Raw genomic sequence first — 27,392 nt, 5'->3', positions numbered from 1 at the left:
ATATATATATATATATATATATATATATATATATATATATATATATTAATAGAGAGAGAGAGATTTGTTGAGATTTGTCGTAACTGTGTAAAGCAATGACAGCTATTTTTTTCTGTTCTACCAAGTGCTCCACAGTGCAGCCTCATTAGCCACTTCTTCTTCGTAATTTTTCCAGAATATAAACAAATGCATTGCCCTTTAAATGTGAACACAGATAAGAAATTATTATCAACTGGCATTTAAAGTCTTAATTTGTTCAAAACAAAAACCTTTGGCATGTAGGCTGAGAAATCCTTTGTGCAGTAAGACACTTCTGAGTCATTTAAGCTGTTATTTTCCTATTATTAGCTCTAAATAACAAGGTTAACACCCATTCATGACTCCTACATGCTCCTGTCCACAGATATTCGGTCCAGCTGCCAGAGCTGGGTTGCTATGGACACACAGAGTACTCTGCCGGAGTCAGGAATTATGGGAAGAAAGACCCGAAAGAGATGTTTGATGTGTACTGTTTTGCTGAAGAACTTGATGGTACAAACACACACATACACACACACACAAACACACCTCAACACATGAAATAAATCAAAACCTGTCACAGCCTTTGGCTTTCATACGGATGCTTGCATCAGATTCTGTTGCAATATCAGAGCACTACTGTGGGGATAAATCTTTTTATCAAATCTTTTTTTTACCTTCAGTAAATTCAGGAAACAGGCACTAATCAGCACTGACTTGGTTTTGCCTGTTGTTGGTTTTCTTTTGGGCTACGAGTTATTCCCACCAGAGCTGATTTTTTTTTTTGTAAAAGTCATTCGGTAACTAATATATCCCAGGAATATTTGAAAAAATAAATTAATAAATAAACAAATGTACCATGTAGTTTTATCTCTCAAACACCTTAGTTATGCTTTTTCTGTTAAAAGATGAATGCCATTATTTATTTATTGCTTCATCTGAACTAAAATATTTACTCTGAGGAGCTTTGTGATCATTGGTTGACAAGGTTCAAGCAATAGATAAAATTAACAATTCAGATACAATCAAAATTGCAACATAAACTAACTCTCATTCTTTTAATGCAATTTTGTCTGTTGACATAAAAGAAATACTGTACCTTAAATTTTTTTTTTTGGGTGAGTCATGCAGACTTTTTTTTTTTTGCATTTTTCTTTAGCTTATCTATCTCTGCCTGTGTGCTGCTCTCCCTGCAGAGAAGCTGGAGGTCTGCCTGCTCTGGCTGTTTTACCATTACTATCCTTTAAGTCAAAACTAACTGCACACATTTAAAAGTTTGCTGCAAATGCTGTAAAATATTTAGCCTGAGGTGACCTGGCTGGGACAGGTTCCTCTGGGTCTAATCTGGTCCTCTCTTTGGGTGCCTCTACTGATTCAACAGCGTTTATACCAACAGTTTGAAAAAGTGAAACATGACACAATGCTCTGAAAACATATCTTCTTTGTTCTTTTTGTGGGTATCCTTCCCCCACAGATCTGCAGGGGTCAACATTCAGGCACAATTAGATGTATGCTTTAATTTATGCTTAGACCTTCTGTTTTTGCACTTAGAGTAGAATGGAACGGCAGGAAATTTCTTGGTATTTACTAACATGGTGGATGTCAAGCACTGTTACAAATATGAGTTCACGTTCTCAGCTTTAAATTAAGAATAATAATATTTATTATTTTAATAATATCAACAATAGTAAAGATAAGTAAAACAGTTTAAGACTGAGTGGCATGAAACAGAGAAAAACATCCTCAGACTTTATTGAAATGCTGCAATATTTCTGCCCCATACTTCATAGTCATCATGAACATTTGCTAAACTGAAATTTCTAAACCTAAGGAATCATTTGCTTGTTTAATGTACCTTTTTCTAATGTCCACCTCCATCAGGCGAAGTGTTTCACACCTCAGTCCCAGGGAGACTCTCGCTGTCTTCAGCCTCAGACCGCTGTGTGTCCCTTGGGGGCCAGCTGGCCACAGTGGGACAGCTTTATCTGGCATGGAGAGCTGGTCTGGACAGCTGCGCCCCAGGCTGGCTTTCTGACGGCAGCGTCCGGTTCCCTGTTGCTTGGCCTCGTCCAGAATGTGGAGGGAGTCAGCGGGGAATCCACACCCTCACACCCAACACCACTGCTGACAACACTACTGCATTATATGATGCCTACTGCTACAGAGGTATGGGTTTATGATATATAGAAATCCACAGGCTGGATTTACCACAAGAACATGAACTTAATATGGGTACTTAGTAAAAGTGTTGCTCCTTATCAACTTTGAATAAAATATAAAAACAGAAGGGGGCAAGTATGTGGTTAAAAGGACCATCTCACATTTAAATGAAGCCTTGTCTGCTATTAACACAATAAAGATCACTATAACAGTCATTGCTGATGTGGGTAACTATAGCAACCCTCATTTCTACTCTCAGCTTTGTGTATCCAAGTAAACACTGGATTGACAGTCGCTGCAGGAGAAAGATGCAGTGCAGAGGAAATGTTAAATATCAAGATGTCAAGTTGATCTGCAATGAATGAGCTGCCATTTTTAGCTGAATTCAAATGCACCAAGCTTTCATAAATTTAGAGGACGGATGTGAGCAAATGGCTCTTTAATTCCTTACCCAGGTAAAGTGAAGGATGCAGGCCCCATCTCTGAGATTTATTCCTCCCTGTGGAAGCCCTGGAGCTACCTCACAGGGGATGCTGAGTCTGCAGACCCAGAAAGCTCCAATGTGACTACCCAGCAAACCACCACGATGACAGGTTTTACATTCATTTACAACTCAATCCTTGAAAGAGCCGATTACTTAGCCTATCAGGCAAAGAGGAAATGAACTACTAACTAGTAATGAGTAATTTTTTGATTGTACATTTATATAGATTCCTCTGAAAAAGACAGAGTGTCTCCTTCCAATTGGACAGGACTGGTTGACCTGGAAGAAGAGGAGTCCACTAACAGGAGCAGTAAGTCAGCGCTCATACTTTAACTGGTGTTTCCTAAATCCAATTAAATAACTAAAACTTAGATTACATAAATAGAATATATATTCTAAGATTTTAATTGATATAAAGTCAGTTTGATGATTGTGGCTTACACCTTATTAAATAGAACAAGTCATTTTCTTAGAAAGATTTTTCTTACATAAAACCAAAACTGAATAAACTTGTACAGATGTTTTATCACAGTTTTTCCTTCCACTCAACTTTTATCTATATTCTCAGACACCACTTCATGATAGTATTATCTTTAGTGATAAACATGATGACTTTTTTTCCTGGTGACTTTTGCTCACCTGACAGCTATTAGGTCAGAGATCTGACCTTGGATATGTTGGCCGTAACATGACCATGATATAATACCCATGTAACAGAAACACATATTTTTGGTCTTAAAAACACATTACATACATTAATTACTGGGGCAGTTTGTTGAATTAAGATTTCCAAATAACAGCTAATGAAAATAGAACATTTAAGATTGAAATTATAACAACAAAACAAAAAAAACAAAAAAAACATGATACAGAAATTTGGGCTTTATAAAAGTGGGTTTAATACCTGCTTAAAGATTGTTTTCAAAAGGAACCTTTAATCAGATAAATGAAACTAATCACAAAGATGTCTTTAATTTATTAAATATGTCTGTATTTTATAACAGGGTCCATTCATATCCAGAAATATATCATGTTATTAAATAAGCCTTATACCATCTAATCACATATATACATTCAAATGTAATTCCAGTTTAATCTTAGGTATGGTACAGCGAAGCTAAGATGGTAGTTAGCAATAGTTTATCTAAAGGTTGGCTAATTTCATCAAAGTCTTTAACTTCACTAAAACTTATTCCAAGTTCTGATTTGTCCCACTGTCTGAAATGGGGCCCAGGTGAGTACAGTCAACAACATGAATGGCATCTGGGGTGGAAGCAAGACTAAGAAGACTAGACCAACTGCACAGAAACATGGAAAAAACATGAATACATAACAAAAATGAGTACATATCAGAATAATAAAATGCAAAACAATAAAAAAGAATTAGAAAACTCATTCTAAAGACATCACACAGTATTTAATTCGCAGCTATTGGGAGCCACAACATTCATCAGCACCTGGCTGTTAGTGAAGCATATTAGGATTGAGTTTTATACTGATGTTTAGTGTATCACAACCTGTCCTACAACAATGTCTGTCTAGATCCTTTATTTTTTCCATTAATTGTTAGTAATTATGTGTATATATATTATTTATAGCTGTGGATCCCTGGTCTTCAGAGTCATCAGACTCATTTGTGACCTTCCAGCTCATCCCTGGGCAGAGCTCCTTTGACTGGGGGGAGCTGGTGGAGCCTTGGCTTGATTCCGAGGAGTTCCTCCAACCCCCAGTTCACCCAACGCCCGTGGAGAAGAAGGTTGGATTCAATGTTCTTTAATGTGTTCTAAAAATCTAAAAAAAGTGTTAAAGATTAGTTAAGTAATATATGTTTACATATTTCTTTAGGCAATTACAAAAATTGTGAAGTCAATTTGGAAACCTTGGAACTATCTGATGGGAACAGACGAAGAGGAAGGAACCAAAGTTCCTGGTGGATATGAAGGAGATGAGGAAATAACAACAAAGCAGACGGAGAAGGAGCCCAAACCGTCCAGCCCAGTGTCTCCAGGTAAACACATTTGCCACATTTTATAACCATGAGCTAGTTGTAACCTGTTTACACACCAGTCTGTTTGTCTGCAAATAAAATCAGCTCAAATTTTCCAATACACACCAGGACTACTTGAAATCTGTAAGCAGACACTGCTGTGTAAAGAATGGATAGGTTTACTTTTCACAGGGGCACCGCAGGCTCATCTAATTTCCTAAACTGGGCTCCCTTATGTGCTGTTTGCAACGCCTTTCAGCTTGTAATCTAAAAATGGATCTTATTTAAAAAGATTTTTTAGGTCTTGAAAGCAGCTGGAGGAGAAAAAGGGAAGAGGTTTTAAATTGAGTCAGCACAAGTGTTTTCTTCAGAGAATTTCTTTTCAGGTCTCAACACATTTTACCACATTGTTAACTGAATTAAAATATAAATATAGATGCTATGATGAGACACTTAGCAATAACATTATGTAATAGTTTCTAACACCATAATATTGCTTGGCATATTTCCCATTTTATCTCTAAATCATCTTTCCTAGAATCACTTCCCAAATCATTATGGAATTCCTGCAGAGAAGGTCTAAAACATGAGCTAAATCAAATAAAAAGTTTGTGTTTATTTATTTATTTTTAATCGGAGTGTTTAGGAGCCACCATCCTGCATGTCTTAGATCTCTATCTGCTTCAACAGGCTTGATCGTGTCATTAAAAGGCTTCTTCTGAACTTGATGACATGCTGAGAAAGTAATGCAGTCAATTAAATCTTGTGTGATAAAGTGAGAAAACATCGATAACATGCAGGGCAGGTGGTCCCCAGCACCACGATTAGGAAATGACTAGCCCTGTTCAAGTATATGTTAATCGAACTGATTACTATTGTTCAGACAGATACTGTGGATTTTGAGCTGAGAGATGCTAATGATATATGATCTTCTAAACTGATTTATACCCTCTAAACTCACATTAACAAGCTTCATTTTATCGGCACATAATTTGGAAGTTGAAAGAGAAGCATACAGGGGTTCAAAATGAAACCTAAAATACGTTGGATGTATTTATACTAACCTTTCCCTTTAATCAGGACCAGCTAGCGCTGCAGTTACAGCTGCATATCATCTGTCGTATGTCCCTGCAAGATCAATTTCCACATATAGAAATTGATCTTTGCAAACCACCTCTTAGCACGCTCAGATCTAAGAAACAAAATAATAATTCCGTAGCTAATTTCCCACTAAATGGGATTGAATAAGTGACTCTGGGAATGCACCATGTCACTTGTATACTATGGCATTACTTAGGAAATGCATTACAAGTGGGGCATTACCTGAGCTTTTATTAATTGGCTATGGCTTTGTTAAGCTCTGGAGCGCATAGCAGAGACAAGTTAGAGGATTTGCCCTTAAAATGGTTTAAAGTAAAGATGGCTGTTGTAGGTATAGCTCCATAGGAGGTGGACAAATGCAAAAAAAGAGTAAAAAGTGTTGCTTTTCCATATGATTAAGTGATATTTACTCATATCAGTTTTATATGCTTATATGGTCTGAAAATAAGTTTTGAAATTAAATAAATGTAAATTTTGAATGATGCAAATATTTTATAGGAAAATCTGGTAATTTAATAATTAGGCATTACTGTTTTATTCTCTATGTCTCCCAGATGATCCATAATTGAATGTAGCTTTACACTTTAAATGCAACGTCCACTTTTTGAGCCATTTAAAATGTTCTTACTGCTGGTAGGGTGATTGGAGTAAATCCATATTAGATGGATTAGAATCAATGTTTTCTCTTTATCTTAGCTAGCCACGCTCGTCAACGCTTATTGCTTTGTGGCAGTCTGCTCACCTTCACTTATTCTGATTCTCTTTTGTTATAAAAAAAGGTTTTTTTGCTGTTTTGTCACATTTGTTTTTACCTTTTTGAACCAAATAAAATGCATTCATTGTGGTTCTCATATGTGTATCAATGAAGTGGAGAGCTGCTCTCAACTATTCCAGACTAGACCTGCTGTGTGTTTAGTGTTGTTAAATCTTCACCCTCCTCTGTAAAAAAGCTTCCCTAAATTAAGATTCCCACCATCTTGTTTCACGGTGGCTGAGGATGTATTTTTGTTGAACTGTAGAGTTATTTTCCACTCCACAAAGAGTTTTGCAAGTAGTGCAGATCATTAATTTTTCTCATTAACCAGAGCGCCTTAGCAAACCTTAAAATGTAGCTGTTAAGGAATTAAATTTCGCAATATCTATCCTCTTGCCACAGTTTCACTAAGACCAGATTTGGTAAGTGGAGGACTGATAGTTGCCATGTTAACAGACCCATTCAGAGCTGTGGATCTTTGTTTCTCTTAATGATGGAAGGCCACGTCATGGTTGATATGTGAGGCTTTAGGTGTTGATTTACAACTTAAATTGCTTTGAGATTAAGTTGGTTTTCATGAGGCTGTTTCTTCAATAATGTTCACAGAGAGCAGCTGGATTTAAACTAAAAGACTAAATGACACATTATACTTAGTAATTAGGTAACTTTGAATCTCAGTGGTTTCACTGGATTTCATTTATAGAAATTTGTGCCCTTCTAGTCTATTAAAAAATATCAGCATGGATGTTAAAATCTCCCACTATGATGACCCTGTCTTTATTTAATACTAAATCAGATAGGAACTCTGAAACCTCCTCTAAAAATTCAGAGTAGGGACCTGGTGGATGATATATATAAAAAGAGGTTTTCTTGCTTTGCAATTTGGACGAGGGAAATTAAGGGTTAAATATACAAAAGAGTTGTAATTATTAACTGCCTTTGGAGTAATCAGTAAGTCAGACTGAAAGATTGTTGCTACTCCTCCTCGCCCACAATTTCTGGGTATGTGAAAATTGAAATAACTAGAAGGAGTTGCCTCATTTCTGCTCATATAATCCTCTTGCTGCAACCAGTTTCTGTAAGGCAACATGAATCAATGTGATTAACACAAATCAAGTCATTAACTAGCAGACTTTTTGAAGAAAGAGATCTTATGTTAACTAAACCACACCTAATCATTTTAACTTTTCCCCCAATTGGAGTTATTTTAATTTTAATTAGATTATCATGATTTACTCCTTTGGGGACATTTCTAATTTATTAGATTTTGGTCGTGGGCAAGACACTGTCTGGATGGAGCAATGAGTGGGTAAGAGCAGAGAAGCTGCAGAGAGGTGCGTTAAAGTACGACTCTGCTTCCTGGTCTGCACCCTGGGCTGTCAGGGTTTTGGAGGACTAATAAATGAAGGGCTGCGCCATCCAAAGCGGGATGGATGCCATCTCTGCGAATCAGACCAGGCTTTTCCCAAAAGGATTGCCAATTATTAATGTAGCCCACGTTGTTTTCAGGAAAATATAAACACGTTTTATTGTGATACAAAAGTAATTAAGATTAATAAAAATCCAAATCTTTAAAGTACCTAGTATAACACTATGTAAAGCCTAAATGCTGTTTAAAGTGAATTATATTGGTCGTCTAAGGTTACAACTATTAGCAGCCTGTAACCTTGTTCCTACTTTGCTGAGGATTACCGGTTCAGATCTCTCACCTTAAGTTGGCATTATACTGCCTAGAGACAGGGTTATTATAATCTTGTCTTCAGGAGAGAGAAAAAAGGCAGTTTTATAAAAATGTACACATGATTAAAATACTGGTGTGGATTTCTGAGAGCTGAGTCAGTTATTGAGAGAGAAATGTAGAATGGAGACAGAAACTAATGCACCTCATGTTCATCTGAGCCTAGAAACAAGTCTGATCCATTCATTTTAAATTCTGTTTTATTGTTCTAGTTAATAAAGCATCTTTTAAGTTTCCACAGTTTGTTTTTTTATGTCCAAATTTGCTTCAAAGAGTCAAGCTGCCAGACATTGAAGAGCTGTGCTTAATGAAAACAGGCAGTTCCTCTTAAAAGAAACAACATTCTAAGGAGATTGTGGGACATTATGAAGCTCAGAACCAAAGCACAGAGGACATGATTCGTTTTACTCAGGGATGACAAATGACACCCAAGGGTAAGAGTAAGGTGTCTCATCAATTTATCTTAGGTTGCATCCGGGCTTCAGAAGTTGTCCGAAATTCAAGACATTTTCTGGTGAATTCTTCATTTCCTTTATGAAATTTCCACCCAAGTTAAATCAGATTTAGAAAATTAAACTGACTTTTGATTGAATTAGACTAATGGACTTTTTAAAGCTTATAAACTTATATAATTAAAAATATATAAAGCTCCCCCTTTAATGTGAGCTTAAATAGTGAAACATGTTGCCAACTGCTCATTTATGTCACTGTGGTTTTATTTGTCCTAGTATACTGTACAGGGTAGTTTGAGTTTAGAGTCCAATCATCCATAATTATATTTTCCAACAAGCCTCAATCTCTCTAAAGTGGGAGTCTACTGGCAGATAGTTTGGTCTTGGTGTGAGGGAGGAGGTTTGCAGCTTAATGTAGGTAGGTCTAAAATATATGAAGGATGTGTTTTAGATGTTACATGAATTGTGAGTCAGGGAAGGTGTGAAGCAAGCCTAGTTTGACAAGCTAAACTTCTCTCGGGCATTACTGGTAAGTAAAGCATCAGAGGATTAGAGTGTAAACAGCGTAGGAGGTAGATGTGTAACAAAAACACAAATTGCTGTAGGATGGAAGTGTGTTGACCAACTGAAATCATTCTGACCTTTCATTGCAGCCCATTCTGCCATTTCTTTGGAAGTCTTAACAAGCTATGATTGACGGTAAAAGCTGAAGGGTTTTAATTTAGCATGGGTTGTCCTTTCTTAGTCATACAAAAACTGATACGTCCAAGCTTAGTCATCTAATAGATAGACTTAAAAGCAAAAGCATGGATTCACTATAAAAAGAAAACACAACAGTTTTTCTTCACTGTCATTCAGTCATAATAATTATTTTACCTAGTTGCACATTATTAACATTTGTGTCCAGATGCTAAATGTAGACACATAAGAATACTTGCAAAAGGAAAATTGGCAGGTACTATAACTGCAATTTCAGAAAAGGTTCAAAGGTGCAAACTACCTTAGCGTAACAGAAGTCATCCAGACCACTATGACCAATTATCAACTCATAAAAGACATGATGAATAAACATATGCTTAGAAATATTAAAGGTATAGTGGAGGGCTTTTGCAAATTTTTGAAAAGACCTGCCCTCTCCGCTTTAAAAAAAATGCGCATGCACAATCCTGTGCCCGCTCCCGAGACTCTGTTAAAAAGTTGCTGTTTGCATCATTCATACAAACTTACTTTCCAAAAGAAGATTTGCAATTGTCCACTATGTCAGACTCACCACTAGTGAAAATGGGGCCAAGCACGTAGGACAGCCTTACGTAAACATATCACAACAATGTTTGACAATTTGAAGGACCACTGATTTTGATGATCCACCCAGATAAACATCCTCCACTATACCTTTAAGTGTTTTTAAAAAAGACTCAAAGGAAAACCATATCTTTATAAATGTTCTCTAGGCATGCATCCTGTGGAAGTTTTTTTTTGCAGCACCAGTGGCTCATTTTTTCAACAGTAGGCTGACAGGAAAGGGGGTATGAGAGTGAGGGGGAGAGACATACAGCAAAGGACCACAGGTGTGATTTGAAATTTGCATGTTTATCACAGGTTATTGTTGCATTGAAAGTTAATTTTCAAAATATAATGCAGCCCTAGTATATATTTCAAAGTCATAAAATGAATAGAAGCCTCTGTTTATAGATTTTTTCTTTTTTCATCCTACTTTTTTAAAGCTACAGTGTGTAATAATTACAGGGATATACAGTCAGAAATGTAATATATTATACATAACTATGTTATTTATCATCATCTACGAGCTCAGCCTCTTAACCTTAATATTTGCGTTGCCTTAGAATTCGTTATTTATAATTACATAGGAGCGGGTCTCGCAGCCATGGAGGCAGACATCTTTGCGCTACGGCAGCACAGAGCCAACAAACTAGCGATTGCGAGATCGCCCATTACGCTCGAAAGTAACTACGGCAAGTTGAGAGAGATGAACTGAGACGGTACTGAACAATAGATGGCAGTATTATGCATGACAAAATTAACTATGTAAACAAACCTCATCACTTGAGAAGGTAGGTATTGCGGACATCGTAGAAGACATTTTGTCCCGTAACGCTCGCCGTACTGTTGGGGGGGAGAAGGAGAAGCGGTGGGGGGGAGATGTTCATGTTGCTGCGGTCTGCAGTCTGGACGTTAGATGTCGCTAAAAATTACACACTGTAGCTTTAACTGTCTGTACATTTTCATTACTCTTCATAAATTCAGTACTTTCTCTAGTTTTGTCTATTAAAAAAACAAGAAACGCGATTCAAGTGCTCAGCACCACCAAATCCCTATTTCACAGCTTTGCTAACATTAATATTGCTACTGTAATCCAGGAAAAACTGATAGAAATATCGATATATGGTCAACGAGTTCAATCAATGGGAAATTGAGGTAAAGTTTAAAGTATTTACTAATTCAATTACATCTCATTAGGAATGGCTGCACAGGCTTATTTAGGGCTATCAAGGTAAAAGGGGGTGAATATCATATGCACTAAGGCTATATTGCTAAAGATACACAATTTTCCTTTCTCTTCTTAATATTGCCAAACATCGTGTTGGCAATGATGGCCCGTATAAAAAGTCTTTACATAGATGAATCGTTTGCGGTTGTGACAACAAAAAAAATTTGGAAAACTCCAGTGATATGAATACTTTTTAAAAGTCAAAGTCCTTGTTTGAGTATTCTCTTTCTGCCTGCATTATTTATTCATTTCTTACCCTCCACAGGTCTATTTTCCTGGAGTACTTCATGGTTTAGCAGCCCCCCTGCAGAGTCTACACCGTCTAGGGAAGATTCTCCCACACAGACGGCCTCCACTCTTACTTCCTCAGGTGACTCTCTAACAACAGAGACCTCCGTAAGCTCAGAGATGTCCACCCTCAGTCCTTCCAGCTCTTCATCTGAATTCGCCATCTCCAGCAAAGAAACCTGGGTCACTGTTCAAATGGAAACCACCACCAAGCTGGCTGACAAGAAAGAGGAGACTGTGACCTATAAAGCCAGCGGCAGGGGGGGCAGAGGGAGGGGGAAGAAACACAGAGGGGAGGATAGGAACAGAGGAGAAGACAGAAGGAGAGGAGAGGATAGAGGGAAAGCAGAGGAAGAAGGGAGTGGTGAAACCATTGGTGCTGAGGCAAAAGGAGAGATTCAGGTCTCACGGCGACCTGCTGATTCAAATAAACCAAGAGAGAGATCCAGGGAGAGATCCAGAGAGAGAGGTCATAGAAGAGGACAGTCCACCACTACCACTACTTCCACTACCACCAGCCCTCTGGTGACCACAGAGATCACAACAGCTGGGACTGAGGAGGCCCCTTCTACATCCAGAGAGCAGATTACTTTATTAGCAGCAGAAAACTCATCTCTATCAACCCCACAAGAACCAGTTCAAACCCTGTCATTTTCTCCATCACTCTCGCCATCCATGTCATCTTCTCAATCACCAGAATTCCTATTAGAATCTGACCTATCCCCATCCCATGCCTCTGGCTCCTCCATCCCACCTCAAAACACCTCTCCCTTAACGTCCTATACCCAGGTCCCACCTTTATCTCCCTTACCATCAATTCCGGATCATCCCACTACTCAGGCTCAAACCACAGGACTGGCTCCTTCACTTCAGGCAGATATCATAGACAACTCCAATGACTCCCTAACGTCCTCCCACTTGGTCCAGGAGGAGAAGGTGTCTGTCAATGGCTCTCTGGATTATCCACTGTCTCTACTGGGACCCCAGGATGATGAGGAGTCTGCCTGGTCTCATGCTGTGGGCTCAGGGAACCTCTTACCAAGTGTAACAGATGAAGAAAGCACCCAAGGAGGAGTAGGAAGCAACATCAGTACCACAGCTACCAGTTTGTCAGGTAAGAATGAGTCTGATTTTAGATATTATGCTTGATTACAGTTAATAAAACCCTTTGATTCTATGAAAAGTCAAAGAAGGTCTTGCAGCAATGTCACCCCTATCAGTTACATCACATGATGGATGCAAACTACGCTCCTTTAGACAAACCTTCTCAATCGAACACTCTTACTTTTTTTTTATATGGCCGTAGTTCATAACTCATGATATGTGATTTGTGATTAAACAAAGTTTCAATAAGCTCCCAATGTTTATTTTCTTTTGGGGATGCATTTTTTAGCTCTGCCTTTGAACTTTCTTTGATTTACACCAAACCTCTGGGACACATTTAATCATCCTGCGGTCTGGTTTCTGAAGCAGATCACACCAATGTGAACACAATGCAGAAATCCTGGAAGTGTAGCGGAAATTAAGCTAATCAAACTGTATTTATTAGAATACAAGAAATCTAAATGTACTTCTAAGGTACATTTTACTTTATCACCCTGACATCCTGTTCTACATGTTAATATGGGGACATTGTTGCGTTGTGATTGGAAACGTACAACATTTCAGACATTATGGAGGAATACAATCAGTCTGGTTTCTATATATTCTATATCTTCTATATATTGGCAGTATATACTAATCACTTTGTACAAAGCGACAAAAAGGCACCTTTGATTGACTTGCATGCTTCGAGCCAGGAGAGTAATCGCTTTGAGTTGGGAAAGCACAGACGGTCTTACGACTTCAATGGAGCTGCAGGAACCAATATATATAAAAAACAGGGACACCTTCACGCAGTTTTTGGAAAGTCACCAGGCTGAAATGCATTAGTGGAACAGAAAAAAATTAAAGAGTAGTCTCTGATTACGTTTATGTAAATTCATATAACTAATATCTAGACTTTATCAGTATGATTTTTTTTATCCTAATTAATTTCTTCTTTGGCATAATTTTATTTTCTCTTATACCCTGAGTATGGATTATGGGTATGGGGTGTTTGAAGCTTGTTTGAAAAAATGTAATCTATGCTTCATATGTTTCATACATGCAAAAAAAATGAATTAAATACATTGTTTATAATTTAGCTATATGATATTTTTTTCACTTGAATATCTTAAATAGTATAATCACATCATACACATGAATTAGAGGTGAATTAACTCAAAATTATGAATTTTTAGGAACTAATAGTGTCAGCTGCTTGAAGTGTTGTCTGTACCAAAGCGGGTTATTTTAACCACTACCTCAAAGAAGTGCAGAGGCATACAGGTAGGGGTAAGGATAACCGTAGGAAATGTCTGACTGCCGGATAGCTATCTCTGTTTACCATCTTATTGTAGTGATGTCAGTAAGGTTGAAAACACGTCATGCGATACATTGTTTTAGAACTTGTTTTGGGTGAAAATGATCCTCCCTTGATGTGTATCTGCAAAAATAGAAAACTATTCATTTCTGTCCCCAAAGGAGAATCTTCCTTTAAGTCCATGTTTTTCATTTTCTCTGACCTTGCCATTCTGTGATTTATTCAGCGTACTCCCCCACCCACTCCCTCATCCCATCTCTTCAGCGCAAGCCTTTTATTTCCAATACAAGCCGTTACCGCATGCCTGCCACCGCACAGAATCTGATGATTAAGTCTGCCGCTATTTGACGTCTCAGTCGAGCGCTGAACTGCCCACCTGGTTTACTACATATTACTTGCTTGATAACGACAGTGGATCCACAAAACATCCCATCACTGTGTGTTTAATAACCCCCCTTGGGCATCATGCCATCACACATTTCTGTGCTGATGTATTTTCGTTTCCTCTGAAAGCGGCTCATGTCTGCAGCAGGCATTTTGAAACCTTTGCTTGGGGGAGAGAGGAGTCTGCAGATGGAGAACAGCTGTAAACTGTATCGACAGAGGAGCCGAGGGCAACCATCTGGGCTGCTGGTGCTCGGTATGAGGGCTGATTGATTGACTGAGAGGCCCTGAAGCCATAGAGGCCCATAAACACACATACATACTCCAATGCCTTTGCTACACCTGCAGCAGAAGTGAATGGATGCAGAGGATTGGACTTGGATAATGACTCCCAGCATTCTGCCTCTCTTTTGTGAACTTTAGCGCTTGTTCTGTCCCTGGTGATTGTGGAGTTTCATGCTGGTGATGGCCGGCATGTGTTCAGCTGAATAGATCAAAGAGGGCTTCATCAGTCAGTTGAATCAAAAAGAGGGAACAGAAAACAGAAACGTCGGGTTGGATTGCAGGACATTCGGTAGCTCCTCAACTCTCACATTACTTTCCACTGATCAGAGTTTCTTTCTGTAACTCTATATCATAGATTATTTTGTTGTTTCCTCCTTTGTTTGTGTTTTTCTGCTGAAACACTGCTCATACTTGTGACTTTACTGGTTATACATAAATTCCTCTCCAAATTCAGTTAATATTTTAATTGGAGTCCCCTCTGACTTATCATCGGGGCTACGCTGCTTTCAACCCATTGTTGACGTCGCTCAGGCTGCTGGTGTGCAGGCCACTCTGTCAGCTTCTCCCAGAGGATATTGATTTTTCTGCACCACTCGCTTTAATGAACGGCCAATCCTGCAAGGTTTACCCAATGCTCACACCAGTTCTTTCATGAATCTCCTTCTGTCATAACAGCTGATATGTTTGTCAGGATGATCAATTGCCGTGACTGATACAGCAGCCTGGACCAACATACAGATAATAAAATGCACGCCTTTTTTTAAGAGCTGTACTTCGGCAGAATTTAAAGAAGAAGTTAAGAGGAGTGGCAGAATGCATTCATTGGAGCGATGAAGGAACTTTAAAAAGCTCTTCAAGAGTTTACATACGCTCACTGTTGGCATATTAGAAATGTTGTGTTGACTGATCCATTTGAACCAATCTTTTCTCTTGTTTGAAAAATGGCTGAAATGGATTCTGAGAACAAGAATTCATTTTACAAAGTTTATAGGTATACTATGCAACCGGGGTTGATTTTCCAGCGAGGCTCCCCCCAGAGGGCGAAAGTAAAAGTGCACTGTCGTAAATATGCACAGCTGTTCTCCTGGTTTCTCCGTCAAGCCAGTCGCGGTTGTTTTGAGCTTAGCAGACAGGCGAACGCAACGAATGACTAACACAGTGAAAGTACGAACATGCACACAGAGAGAAACCATTCCAATGTAACTTACAATCGCATCAGCAGAAACGCGAGGTCTGCGTCAGCCTTACAGTCTTCTTTTTCTTTTAGCTCTCGCCATTCGGAAAAAGCTTGCCCGATGTTCACCCTTGTACGACTCCTCTCTCTGTCCAGAGCCCTTTTCCTCTTTCTTGCCTGCTCCAACATGGGCTTTCACTGTTTTCTCTCTGGTTCCGCCACGATAACTGCACAAATATCGCCACTGCGCTAGCAACGAGCATGCCTTTTACTGGGGGCGTGTAGCAGTTCTCGCCGTAAAGCAAGACCGACTCTCGCGAGACTTCTGAGCCTATGGGTGCGGGCCAAGGGCTCCTGCAATTGCAAGTGCGGTATTTCCCCCACAGACCACCAGGGCGGCCGAGAATACCTTTGTTCAACCTGAAATGACTCATTTAATCATCCAAAACGTTATGGAACACATTAATTAACTGAAAAATTTTGCATAGTATGCCTTTAATGTACTATTGATTTTCTCTGGTGATCAGAAAGTTGATGCATCAGTTTCAGTTAGAGTAAATATTTTCTGTAACCATTAAACTTTTCCTAGGACAACTCTGAATATATGTTTGACTTTTCTTATCAGATATGGTAGTGCTTATTATTAAAGTTATAAGCTTTATTCAGAAATATCCATTCATAGGTGTCAGTCTAGAACAGGCGTCTGTGGCCGCAAGTGGCTCTTTGCACCTTCTACAGTTGCTCTTGACAACTGTGCCAAAAATGATAAGAAACCAAGTAGTATTAAATAAAAATACAATAAAAGATGCCGCAGGTTTTAGCAAATCGTTTACATTTTTCCGTTGAAGAACTGCTCTGAATTTGTGCAAGAAAAGGATCTTAAAGGTGCCATTCAAGTTTTTTAAATTTCATTTTCTTGCCATTAGGTTTGAAACAGTTTGCTTTGCAACATCATATTCTATCCTGTTTTGCAAAAACTGTGTTCTTATGTTGCCTAAAAAACTAGAATTTACCCAAAATTATGTCTTCTTTTTCCAGAAATAATATTTTTTGGGGTCTTAATTCATTTCATTTAGCTGTACTGAGGGCAAGAAAGACTCTTAACGTAAATTTTGTAGAACCCTGCTCTAGAAAATTATGTCAGCTTGTTTCTGTGTGTTGTTTGTATAGCTCAAGCTCTGTTCTGTCCAGCCATAAATATTCAGTCATTTGGATTAGTCATGAAGGCAGGTGCTGATTTTATTCATGCCAGTTTGAGCCTAGCAGCTTCTGTATTTATTGGCATCCTTTAAGGCATGGGTGAGCAATTACTGTTCCTTAGTGCTAGAATCCTGCAACTTTTACATGTGTTCTTGGTCCATCAAACCTGAATCAAGTAACTGGATTATTTAGAAAAGGAAAACTGCATACTGAGGAGGTAATTCAAGAATTTAATTCAGGTGTGTTGGACCAGGGGTAAAGCTAAATGTTGAGGTCTGGAGTTGCCCACCCTTGCTTTAAGGCCATACTCATTTCAAATAATGTGGACGTCACATTACCACTGCCGTTCTAGCATCTTCCAATTTATGATAAGCTCTGTGGTTCCTGGGTTCTTTTCAAAGAAAGGAAAAAACAAAACAGCTTCCACTTGGGAGTGACAGTTTGTGGTGTTTACAGATCAAGCCTGACTTAAATGCAGACCTTACGTCAGGGGGAGGGTGATAGTAAGGGAATGTAACAATTTAGATTAAATTTTAAGTGAAAAGACCTTGAAAACAATAAGCATGCTGATGGAGTTAATATATACTTCTGGTTGTGTTTGGGTTCCTGTGTCTGAAGGCTTTTTTAATTATTTCTCTTGAAGCTTCAGTTTGAATGCACAGCGGTTTGATAATCATAAAAATAAAATGTGATTAAGGTTCAGTTTTGGGGCAAACCAAAGCCGATGTGTTGATTTCTTTTATTTACCTTTTGTCTTGTGCACACCACCTAAATCCAAACAGACAACCCTGCACAGGACAGCACCCCCTCCTGTAAGCAGCCTTCAGCATTAGAGACAGAGCTGGAAGAACAAAGACTCCCACAGCTGAGCTTTTTTTACGGCCAGACTGAACGAGCTGCAGCTTACCAAAGACCTTGAGTGCCGATAATGAGCGGATCAGGGGGGGAACACGTGGTGTTGGTCCATTGATATGGAAATCTGTGTTTATGGAAGGGGGGGACCACACACACGCAGACATTTAGGGGGTGAATGGAGCACTCAGCGGGAGGTCTGCTGATTTCTGTTGAGGATGGCTAATCTCTGAAGTTCTCACGCTGCCCACTACGGCTGGCGGAGCTAGCCAAGGGCTTTCTTTCCATATTGTAACCATGACAACTGTGGCCGCGAGTGGATGGCGAGGTTGATGCTCTCTGGGTCCTCTTAAGAAAACAGGGAGGGAATATGTTTATTGAGTAATACCTTTGGATAAACAGCACAGATAAATCAGGTTTTTGTTTTAGATTCACAGACTAATTTCACCTCAAAATCCTCCTAATCATGCAGGATCAACATGGAAATTATGTCAGGCTTGGACATCTGAGAATTCATTCGCCAAGTCACTAATTAACGTCCACCTTCTGTCTCATTTAGTTGAGGTGAAGCCCTGCGTGACTAACCCCTGTCTGCACGGAGGAATATGCCTTCCCCAGGGGACGGGCTACAGCTGCTACTGCCCACAAGGATATGCTGGGGAAAACTGTGAAATCGGTGGGTGATCTGTACACTTTTACACTCACACACACACTCCGCAACTAACACACATTTTGACATAATATACGCTCTGAGTATAATACATCAATTCTTGCATTTGAAACAAGGCTCTTGACAGGATGACCATCAGCAGGTCAAAGGTCACACTGTCCCTCTTAAAATGGCCCAGAAGAAAATGATTAGACGATCATTTTGGTCCCTCAAAATGTAGGATTTTATTTGAAGATTTCTTTGTTTTTATGCAAACACATTAAAAAAGGCTACTAGAAGGTCCTTCCTATATTATCCAAATGGAGTTCGTTGAAGTTTGCTGTTACCTTCAGAAATATAAGGACAGCATCTCATATATTTAAGCTTAGATTGATCTCTTCTCCCTTAAGAAATTGGAAAAAGCTCATTTAATTATCATGGTTTAAAAATCTTAAATTAATCAATTAAAATTTTTAGAAGTCTTAGATTTGAACTTGCATTTAATACATTGCTAAGCATTTGCTTCACAAACAATGGCATTCTTTGCTGCTATCTTGTTTGTTTAGGTTAACAATACTGCATTTAGTTTTAAAGTTGCTAACTTTGTGAAAAACCTTTGAACTGTTTTCTTTAAGAGTTTATTTAAGACTTTCTGAAGATATTTCAAACTTTGGATCTTTGCAGCTTTTGACTCATTTTCAACTAAACAAAAGATCATCCTTGGAGAAATGTTTTCTGTTGTTGTTGAAGTCACACAACTCTTATCGATGAATCACTCAGACATAAAGGGCTTCATTGAGAAAAGAATAAACCAGTGTTTGTTTCTAGATATAACAGACAACCACTTTTATTGGATCTCTTAGCGATATATGTCTGGCATCTGGTTACAAAGACTTAAAGATTTCTTTTGTTAAACTGATGTTAACTGATACCGATAACACACAAGAGATACAAAAGTTTGAAAACTTGATGTGTTGTAGATGATCAAGTGAACTATCTCTCAAGTCAAGCTTTTTTTTCTTTCCTTTCAAAGACATAGTTTTGCTAGAGTGTTAATCTAATGTAGGTCTTAGTTTTGATGTTCTTCTTTATTCCTACATTTGCTCACTAGACTCATTATTAAGCCCTGAACAGTGTGCTGCCACAGGACTGAACAGAAATGTGTGAAAAATTTTTAAAAACATAAAAAAAAAACTTATAAAGACCCTCAGACAGCCTGGAGACCTACTGATTAAGCACTACTCTAAGGCATTGTAAGAAAACCCGTCTTCTTAGATGCTAAATGTAAAAAAAAAAATAAAATAAAAAAAAATAAAATAAACTCTTTCAGCTAATTGGATATAAACTTGAATCAGATGTGTCAAGACCCAGAAAGGATTTGCGGGGTGGGGGCAGTGAGAATAAGCTGAAAAAGATCAGTAAGAAAAATTTGGTATTTTATAGATGATGTATACAATACAGATGAGGGAAGTTTCTGCCTTTCGAATATACTGGATGATGTTTTATAATGTTGCACAGTGCCTCTTAACTATATAAGTTCATTATGAGGAGAAAAATATGCATGTCCAATTATTTTTATAATAATACTAACATGAAAATGTGTTGCATTAAATATTTTTTTTTTATCAATCCTCTTCTATTTGTGCATTTTCTAATGATGAGTTTAAATAATTTGAGCACCAATCCAGCAATAACTTGTATTTTTTTCCACACAATCTAGTGAAGTTTTATTTTTTAATTGATATTTCTATATAATCTATATTAGGAACACCCAGACACCCAATTTGTCTTAGCCATTAACACGTTACTGGCATCATTCCAGATGAATATTTCTTGTAGTGTTCTCAGGTTTGGACATCTTTTAATTGTCTAAATCAGGGGTAGTTTGCGTAACATAGGCATACATTTCCCAGCTTATTGATAACATTCGACCAAATTTCTAGAAGTTACTATTTATAGGTTTGTTTTATAAGCTCTTTGCAGCCATGCTTGTTCCTACCTGGTCTAGACCCTTTTCAGGGACGCTGTTTTGTCTCCAACACATGCAGTCTAACCAATTAAATATACTTGATGAACAAAGAAGTGATTTATAAAACATAGTAACAAGCACTCTGTGCTTAGTGCAATACTGCTTCAAATGATCACCAGCTTTACTCAGTGATGGGACCCCTAGTTTGGATTAGATTCATTTTGCAATTGGCCTTTGTTTCATTGTTGGAGCGTGAAGAATCAATTTATATCCATCACTTTTATGTCAGTCCCACTAATCACCACCTATAAAGAGTTAAAGGTAAATTACGCAAACTAATGGATTCCTAACATTATCCAACCATCTAGTTCTAACTAGGTAAGAGAGACAGAAAATGGATGCTATAAAGTGTCAGGATCTGTGGAGTTTTGTAAAGGACTCTAATGCAGAGCTTAAGAACCAGATGAAATTATTGTATATTTAATGAAGAGGTAAACTGTACAGAAGCAATAATCTAGAACCAACAGACAAGAAACTCAGAAACCAAAAACTAGGGGACACTATGGATGAATAAATCTAAGGAATAACCGATGAAGAGAATCCAGCAAACAGAGGAGCAGAGGAGTATACATGTCAAACAGAACAATGAATTAATTAATCAACTGATTGGGAGCAGGTGTGGACAGAAGGATCTAGAAGGGTGCTAGGGCAAAGGAGACTGGCACAGGAGAGCAACAGAGAGTAAAAAAGAAATACAACAGTACTTAAATATAACTAGAAAATTACTCAGATGACACTAAATGGAAATGAAACTAATGACTTAAGGGCTGGTTATCCTCCCGCAGCAGTGTGTCGGAGTGAGCTTATCACAGGTATGATGCAGATATTTTTTGATTTATGCCCAATTTTGAAGTGTGGTCTGCGCTATGTTATTCCACGCAACAACGCAAGAGGGATTATCATGAACTAGCTGTGGGTTTAGATACAGCCAGGGTGTGAGGAAGTGGAAAAACACGAGGGGCAAGTTTGTGCAACAACGGAGGGACATGAGGGTGAAAAAGAGTGGGGATTGAAGTGGAAAATGGGTCCCAGTGTTCTTGCGCACCTCGCTCTTCTAGCTGGTCCATTTTCACACATTGTTTTCCACAATGGCGGTCATACAAACAAAACAAGACTGTAATGTACCGAACAGGAAATATGCATAGTGTAGAGCGGATGTAGATTTGACCAATCGGAGGCCACCACTGTCTGCCGTCACCTGCGGAAGGGACGGGGGCATTTCTGTGTTAACTGTGACACACATGCAGACGATCTGGTTCTGAGACAGAATGACACAGAATGGCATAAATCAAAGTCTAACTGAAAACCCAAAGTGAAACTTGGAACAGAACCAAAAATACTAATGAGATCATGACATAAATCTTGTAAAGCATACCCAAAGATAAAGATATAAGGTGAATATGACTGTATTTCAGTGGATTTAGTTTTTGTACAAAAAAATAACCAAACTGGGAATGTTACAACACTGTGTTTATCGATAAAAAAAGTATACTTCTTAATCTGTGAGAATTACGTTTCAACAGAATGTTCTTTTTTGTTTTGTTTTAGTCATAGCTACCTTCTGAAACAGCTGAGAACAAGTTTTGTGGTGATGACATTTTAGTTTTTTTTACTGCCTGATTCATTATTTGGCTTTTAACTGTGTTTGGTGTTCTTAGAAATCATAAATTCTCTGTACTTATGTATCATTTTATCAAGTCCAAGGACCCTGAAGCATTTTACGCTACATTCAGTTATTTGCCCATTTACACACTTATTCACACGCTGATGGTGGTAAGATACATTGTGGTCAGAGCTGCACTGGGACACTCTGAAAGAAGCGGGGCTGTTATAAAATAGGCTGGGGTTCTCTGATCACTAATGCTGCAACTATGATCCTTTTTCTAATTTATTTTTCTTGTTTCTAAAAATCTGTTGTTTTTTTTTAAAGATTAATTAATTGATAATTTGACAGCAAAAGATTCCTTGAACATTTTACACAGGCTAAACCTATGACACTTAAAGTGTTCTTGATAGAGCTCATTCAAGGACTTTTTTTTTTTTATCTTAAATGCACAAACTGTTTCTATGTTTAAGAAAATTTAGAGTAATGAACCTTAGAAAAATAAGTAAAATTTGGTACCAGGGTTTGGGATTTAAGATAGATATGCATTTTGTACCTGTTTTTACTTTAGAACATATATCTGACCAAACCTATATGAATATAGAATCCTGTTGGTGCCAGCACTAAGTGTTCCTAATGATGAAATGCGGATGTCTCGTATGGGGCTAAAGGTCAGTCTAGTTTAATCTGTCGAACACATTTAGCTCCTCACAGCTGCTGACCTTCACCAGTTAGCCATTTTTTGCTTCACTCTAAGAAACCATTTCTATGTGAGAAAGTGAATTTGATCCAGTAAATGGCTTTTCTGTTTCACTTCTGCTTTAAATTTAAATATATCCTTCCAGTCCTGAAAACTGTGTGCCATTTAAGGTGGACAACCTGTAGTTACTAATATAACAGAAACTCTCTCTTTTCATGCCTTAATTTTCACTAAGAGCGGGCAGCACTGGAACCTTGCGTTTGTAATGCTGCTGGAAACCACCTCAGCAGGGGAGACATCAGCCAGAAAGAGGATGGGCTGAACCTAGACCCTGCAGGGGTCTAACAGCTGAGTCATACAACAAAATCTATGACTTCACTGTAGTTGCATTGGAGTAAGCAGCATATAGAGTCTGCTAATTTGTTCTCATGCAATTATTTGTAAATAGCATGCAAAAGAAGATACTTGAAATGCATTACACAGACAGAATAAGGCTCTGTAAACATTATAATACTTCAAAGGCTCCTAAAGTGCCTTCCTCTACAGTAGAATGAGCATAAACAATGAGAGCCGAAGAGATTAGGCATTTTGTATTCTCCTCACATCCTGTTTGAATTATGATAATGTACTCACCAACATGGACACAATTTAGTATCTAAAGCAGAACTAATCACCAGCTTTTCTTGCCTTAGAATCTGTATTGCAGCTGTTTTTTAAAAGCTCTTTGTAAACAACACATGAGCTGAATACATTAAGTTAAATTAAAATCAAATCAAATGTGAATCTGGTCTGTTCCCACTGCCTTTTTCCTGCACTCAGACGTCGACGACTGCCAGTCCGAACCTTGTGAAAATGGAGGAACTTGCGTTGACAAGATCGATTCATTCCTCTGCCTCTGCCTGCCGAGCTATGGAGGAGACACGTGTGAGAAAGGTGAGTGAGGAAGTACTGCAGTCATGCACAATAAGAAAAATCTGATGATTTTAAATTTTGGGGGACATTTGTATGTGATGCTTGTTCAAAAGAAATTTTGGTGCTGTAGAAAGTATGGCACTTGCAAATTTTTTTTTTGCAACGGCACTGATGAGTCTTTTAATGATTTCCAGTCATTCTATTGTTGCTTTAAAAGGATTCCAGCTTTCTGTGCAGGAGGAAATAATCCTAATCAATGTGCAGCATCTGTTAGTGCTGCGTGTCAATGCGCAGCATCTTAGCTCACCTTTTCGACAGCTGCAGGAAGACTAACAGCGACGAGGTCTCAGAGGTGATCACCCCCTTGTGCTAGAGTTGGTTACTATGTGCAAGGTATTCTGTCAGAAGCAACAAAGCAGGTACTGATTTCTGTCTGAAGCTGATTGATTCACAAAGCTTACTGGACCAAACCAAGAAATCACCTCTGTAGTAAAATCCAGCTTTTATCATATCAGAGAGCTGGCCAAGGTTAAACCTTTTCTTTCACAGCAGCACTTTGAAACAGCAATCTATGCCTTTGTTACATCTCAGTTAGATTATTGTAATGCATTTTATTTTGAGGTGAGCCACTCCTCCTTAGCACGTCTCCAGTTGGTGCAAAATGTAGCTGCACGCCTTTTAACCGGAGTCCATGAGAGGGAATGCATAACTCCCACATGCATTGGCTGCCTGTGCATTTCAGGGTTCATTTTAACATTCTTTTATTTGTTTTTATGTATTTAAATTGCTTGACTCCTCCCTACCTCTTTGAGCTTCTCCACCCCTTTGCTCCCACTCGGTGCCCCAGGTCAGCTGACGACTACTTCTGGAGGCACCGAGGTCCAGGCTGAAGCTCAGAAGCAGAGCTCTTTTAGCTGGTGCTCCAAAATTGTGGAATGAGCTCACCTTCTTCATTAGACAATCCTCCTTAGTGTCTATTTTTAAAACTCATCTTAAAACCTATTTTTATACTTTGGCTTTCAACACAGCATGAAACTCTCTCTGTTTTAGTGGTTGTAGTTTGTCTTATTGTTTTTATTTGATTTCATTAATTCATTTTATTCTTTTTTTGTTAATTTAATATTTTATGTTGTTTTTATATAGTTTTAACTTTACTTGGTAGACACAGTAATTTATGGCAGCTGTGTTTGTTTTTAGGATTTTATTTAAAAAAGTTAAGTTGAGTTGAGATAAAGCCATCAATCCTTTATCCCAAGTTTTCAATTCTGTAAAAATCAGCATTTCATCCCTTCATTGCAGCATAATGATTCTTCTTAAACTACTTTGTACATAATGATCATCACCACTGGAAACCAAAAACAAATTATTATGTTAGAGTTTTTGCTGCACATATAATTGACCATTAACTCCTTGCTGTAGAGAATGTTTCTAACCAAGAGCAAAACATCTTCAGTAAGAGAAACAACTTTAACCTTAAACCAAACAATAGTTTGTAGACAACCCAGGAAAAACATAAGACTTAAAAAAAAAAAAAGAAAATAAAATAGACCAAATAAAAGTACATTTTATCATCAGAATTCTTCCCGCTCTTTTGAAATGTTCAATTTTTGACACAATAACCACATACTTGAATGTGCTTTGTGAATAACTGGGAAGTGGAGAGAATTTAATAGATACTCCACCAATCAGTTTGGACCAACATTTGTCATCCAATAGTTTTCTTGCTTTTTACAATAAAAAAATATAATGGAGGCATTTGAACTCAGACATGTAGAAAAATGTAGCCAACAAAAAAATTAAAGGACTTTTAACTTCTTTTTCAGATTAGATATTTTCTTTGATTGATGCTTTTCGCACTTTTATGACCATGTCAGCCAGTTTTAGAAGGACAGTTTTGAATGAGTCCCAGGAGGTAGTGATAACATTTTTGTAAAATAAAAGGAAAAACGTGATCTCGGGTGAAACGTATGACACAGCTGCAAGGTGTCCTCTTCAACTTAAACTGACAGTCACAGCTCAGCTATAGCTGGTGCATTTGTAAAATTTTATATTTTTGGTTGAAATTGATTAATTGACTTCACTTCAAACACATAACTATAAATAACAAAAACAAAAAAAAACATTAGACACCAGCAGATTTACATGGAGGAAAAGGAATAAGTAATTATAATAGACCTTAAAACTGGTTAAAGCAAAGGTTTGATGAGGAAAAAACACCCTTAATGCCACATCTAATTGGAGCGTGTTCTCAACAATGGTGCAGTAATTTGAGTACCGTTGTTCCGTAAAATTTCAATACAATATTTTTAGGTTTTAGGATGTATAAAGAAGGAAATGATATTTTCACTTTAAACAACAATGATAGAAACAAACTCAAAAGACAAATTCTTACTCATCACAATAAACTCCAACATTGAAATGGTGACTCTGCACCACACTGGTTCTAGTCACCTTCAGCTCCAGGTTGGGCCTCTGTGTGTGTGTCGGTGCCAGTTTAATGAGAATTAATGAATGGCTGAGCTTTGCAGTTATAAATGAATGCACAGGGCTTGGTGTTATTAATGAATACCAATAGTGCATAGAGAGGGCCACGTGTGCTGTGAATGGAAAGTAGGCACATATAATTAGAGTTCAAGTATTTAACTTCTCCAGATGCCACAGTCATATATTTTAGTCTTTATTTGCCAAATGAGACAGAACACTTCTGCTTCCTCATAGCCTCCAAAGGCTTTTCATCTGCAGATTATCTGGCCTTCAGCATTTAACTGCAATTTGAAGAGGAGATTAGTTTCACTTTTCATTTTTCTCTTACTCTTTTCAGATGTTGAAGGTTGCGAACATGGCTGGAGAAAGTTTCATGGCCACTGCTACAGGTGTGAATGCACACACCCAATCATGTTAAAAGCTGCCTTTATACTAAACATAGAGTGACACAAACTTCCACTGTGTTTTCCCCAAAGGTACTTCAGCCATAGACATACCTGGGAGGATGCAGAGAAGGACTGCAGGGAGCACAGTTCTCATCTCAGCAGTGTCCTCTCCATTGCTGAACAGGAGTTTATTAATGGTACGTATGGTTGTGTGAAGGTCCGTTGATCTGATTTTATTTGGCTACAATCTATAATGCACAAACCTAAAAGACAGGCAACTGTATGCCTCAGTAAGAACCACAAATGCTTAAAATAAAGCAAAATGCACTTAATTTAAGCAAGACGGATGTAATGCTGATAGTCTGTGTGGTAAACAAAGGCAAAAGCAATTAAACAAAGCAAAATTAAAACAATTTTTTTTTTCTAGAGGTTAACTTTTCTTTACACTGCTGGTTTGTTTTTAGGTCTGGGTCACGACAACGCCTGGATTGGTTTAAATGATCGCACAGTGGAGGAGGACTTTCAGTGGACAGACGGCAATGATCTGGTCAGTCATTAGTCACACTACACAACAGCAGTAACTGTTTTTGAAATATATAAGGGAGCGCCAGTTCCTTCTTCTTGGGAATATTAACTCTGAGCTTAAACTTCAATATACTGTATCCATAATTTTTTGTTCTTACAATGTGTGATTTTACAAGTCATAGAGGGATACCAAGGTAACCTAATCTACTGCAAGAAATTCCAAAGCGATTATCTATCTATCTATCTATCTATCTATCTATCTATCTATCTATCTATCTATCTATCTATCTATCTATCTATCTATCTATCTATCT

The 27,392-nt window shown here is 38.0% G+C and overlaps 1 protein-coding gene across 2 annotated transcripts in view; it reads left to right on the top strand.

Annotated features, from left to right (window-relative positions):
• Positions 1 to 27,392, top strand: part of ncan (neurocan) — a 60,036-nt gene that overhangs the window by 26,685 nt on the left and 5,959 nt on the right. For both annotated transcript variants that reach the window (XM_015386733.1, XM_015386732.1), the window contains exons 6-17: positions 404 to 531; positions 1,900 to 2,184; positions 2,634 to 2,771; positions 2,889 to 2,972; positions 4,261 to 4,418; positions 4,508 to 4,670; positions 11,469 to 12,605; positions 18,350 to 18,466; positions 23,591 to 23,704; positions 26,505 to 26,556; positions 26,644 to 26,750; positions 27,018 to 27,100. In XM_015386733.1, coding sequence (XP_015242219.1) covers positions 404 to 531; positions 1,900 to 2,184; positions 2,634 to 2,771; positions 2,889 to 2,972; positions 4,261 to 4,418; positions 4,508 to 4,670; positions 11,469 to 12,605; positions 18,350 to 18,466; positions 23,591 to 23,704; positions 26,505 to 26,556; positions 26,644 to 26,750; positions 27,018 to 27,100 — 2,566 coding nt within the window. The remainder of the gene's footprint in view (positions 1 to 403; positions 532 to 1,899; positions 2,185 to 2,633; positions 2,772 to 2,888; positions 2,973 to 4,260; positions 4,419 to 4,507; positions 4,671 to 11,468; positions 12,606 to 18,349; positions 18,467 to 23,590; positions 23,705 to 26,504; positions 26,557 to 26,643; positions 26,751 to 27,017; positions 27,101 to 27,392) is intronic.

Source organism: Cyprinodon variegatus, unplaced genomic scaffold (genome assembly GCF_000732505.1).
Source record: "Cyprinodon variegatus isolate N-32 unplaced genomic scaffold, C_variegatus-1.0 Scaffold374, whole genome shotgun sequence".
NCBI lineage: Eukaryota > Metazoa > Chordata > Actinopteri > Cyprinodontiformes > Cyprinodontidae > Cyprinodon > Cyprinodon variegatus.
Note: the sequence above shows the minus strand (reverse complement) of the source record. Positions and strands in the feature narration are given on the sequence as shown.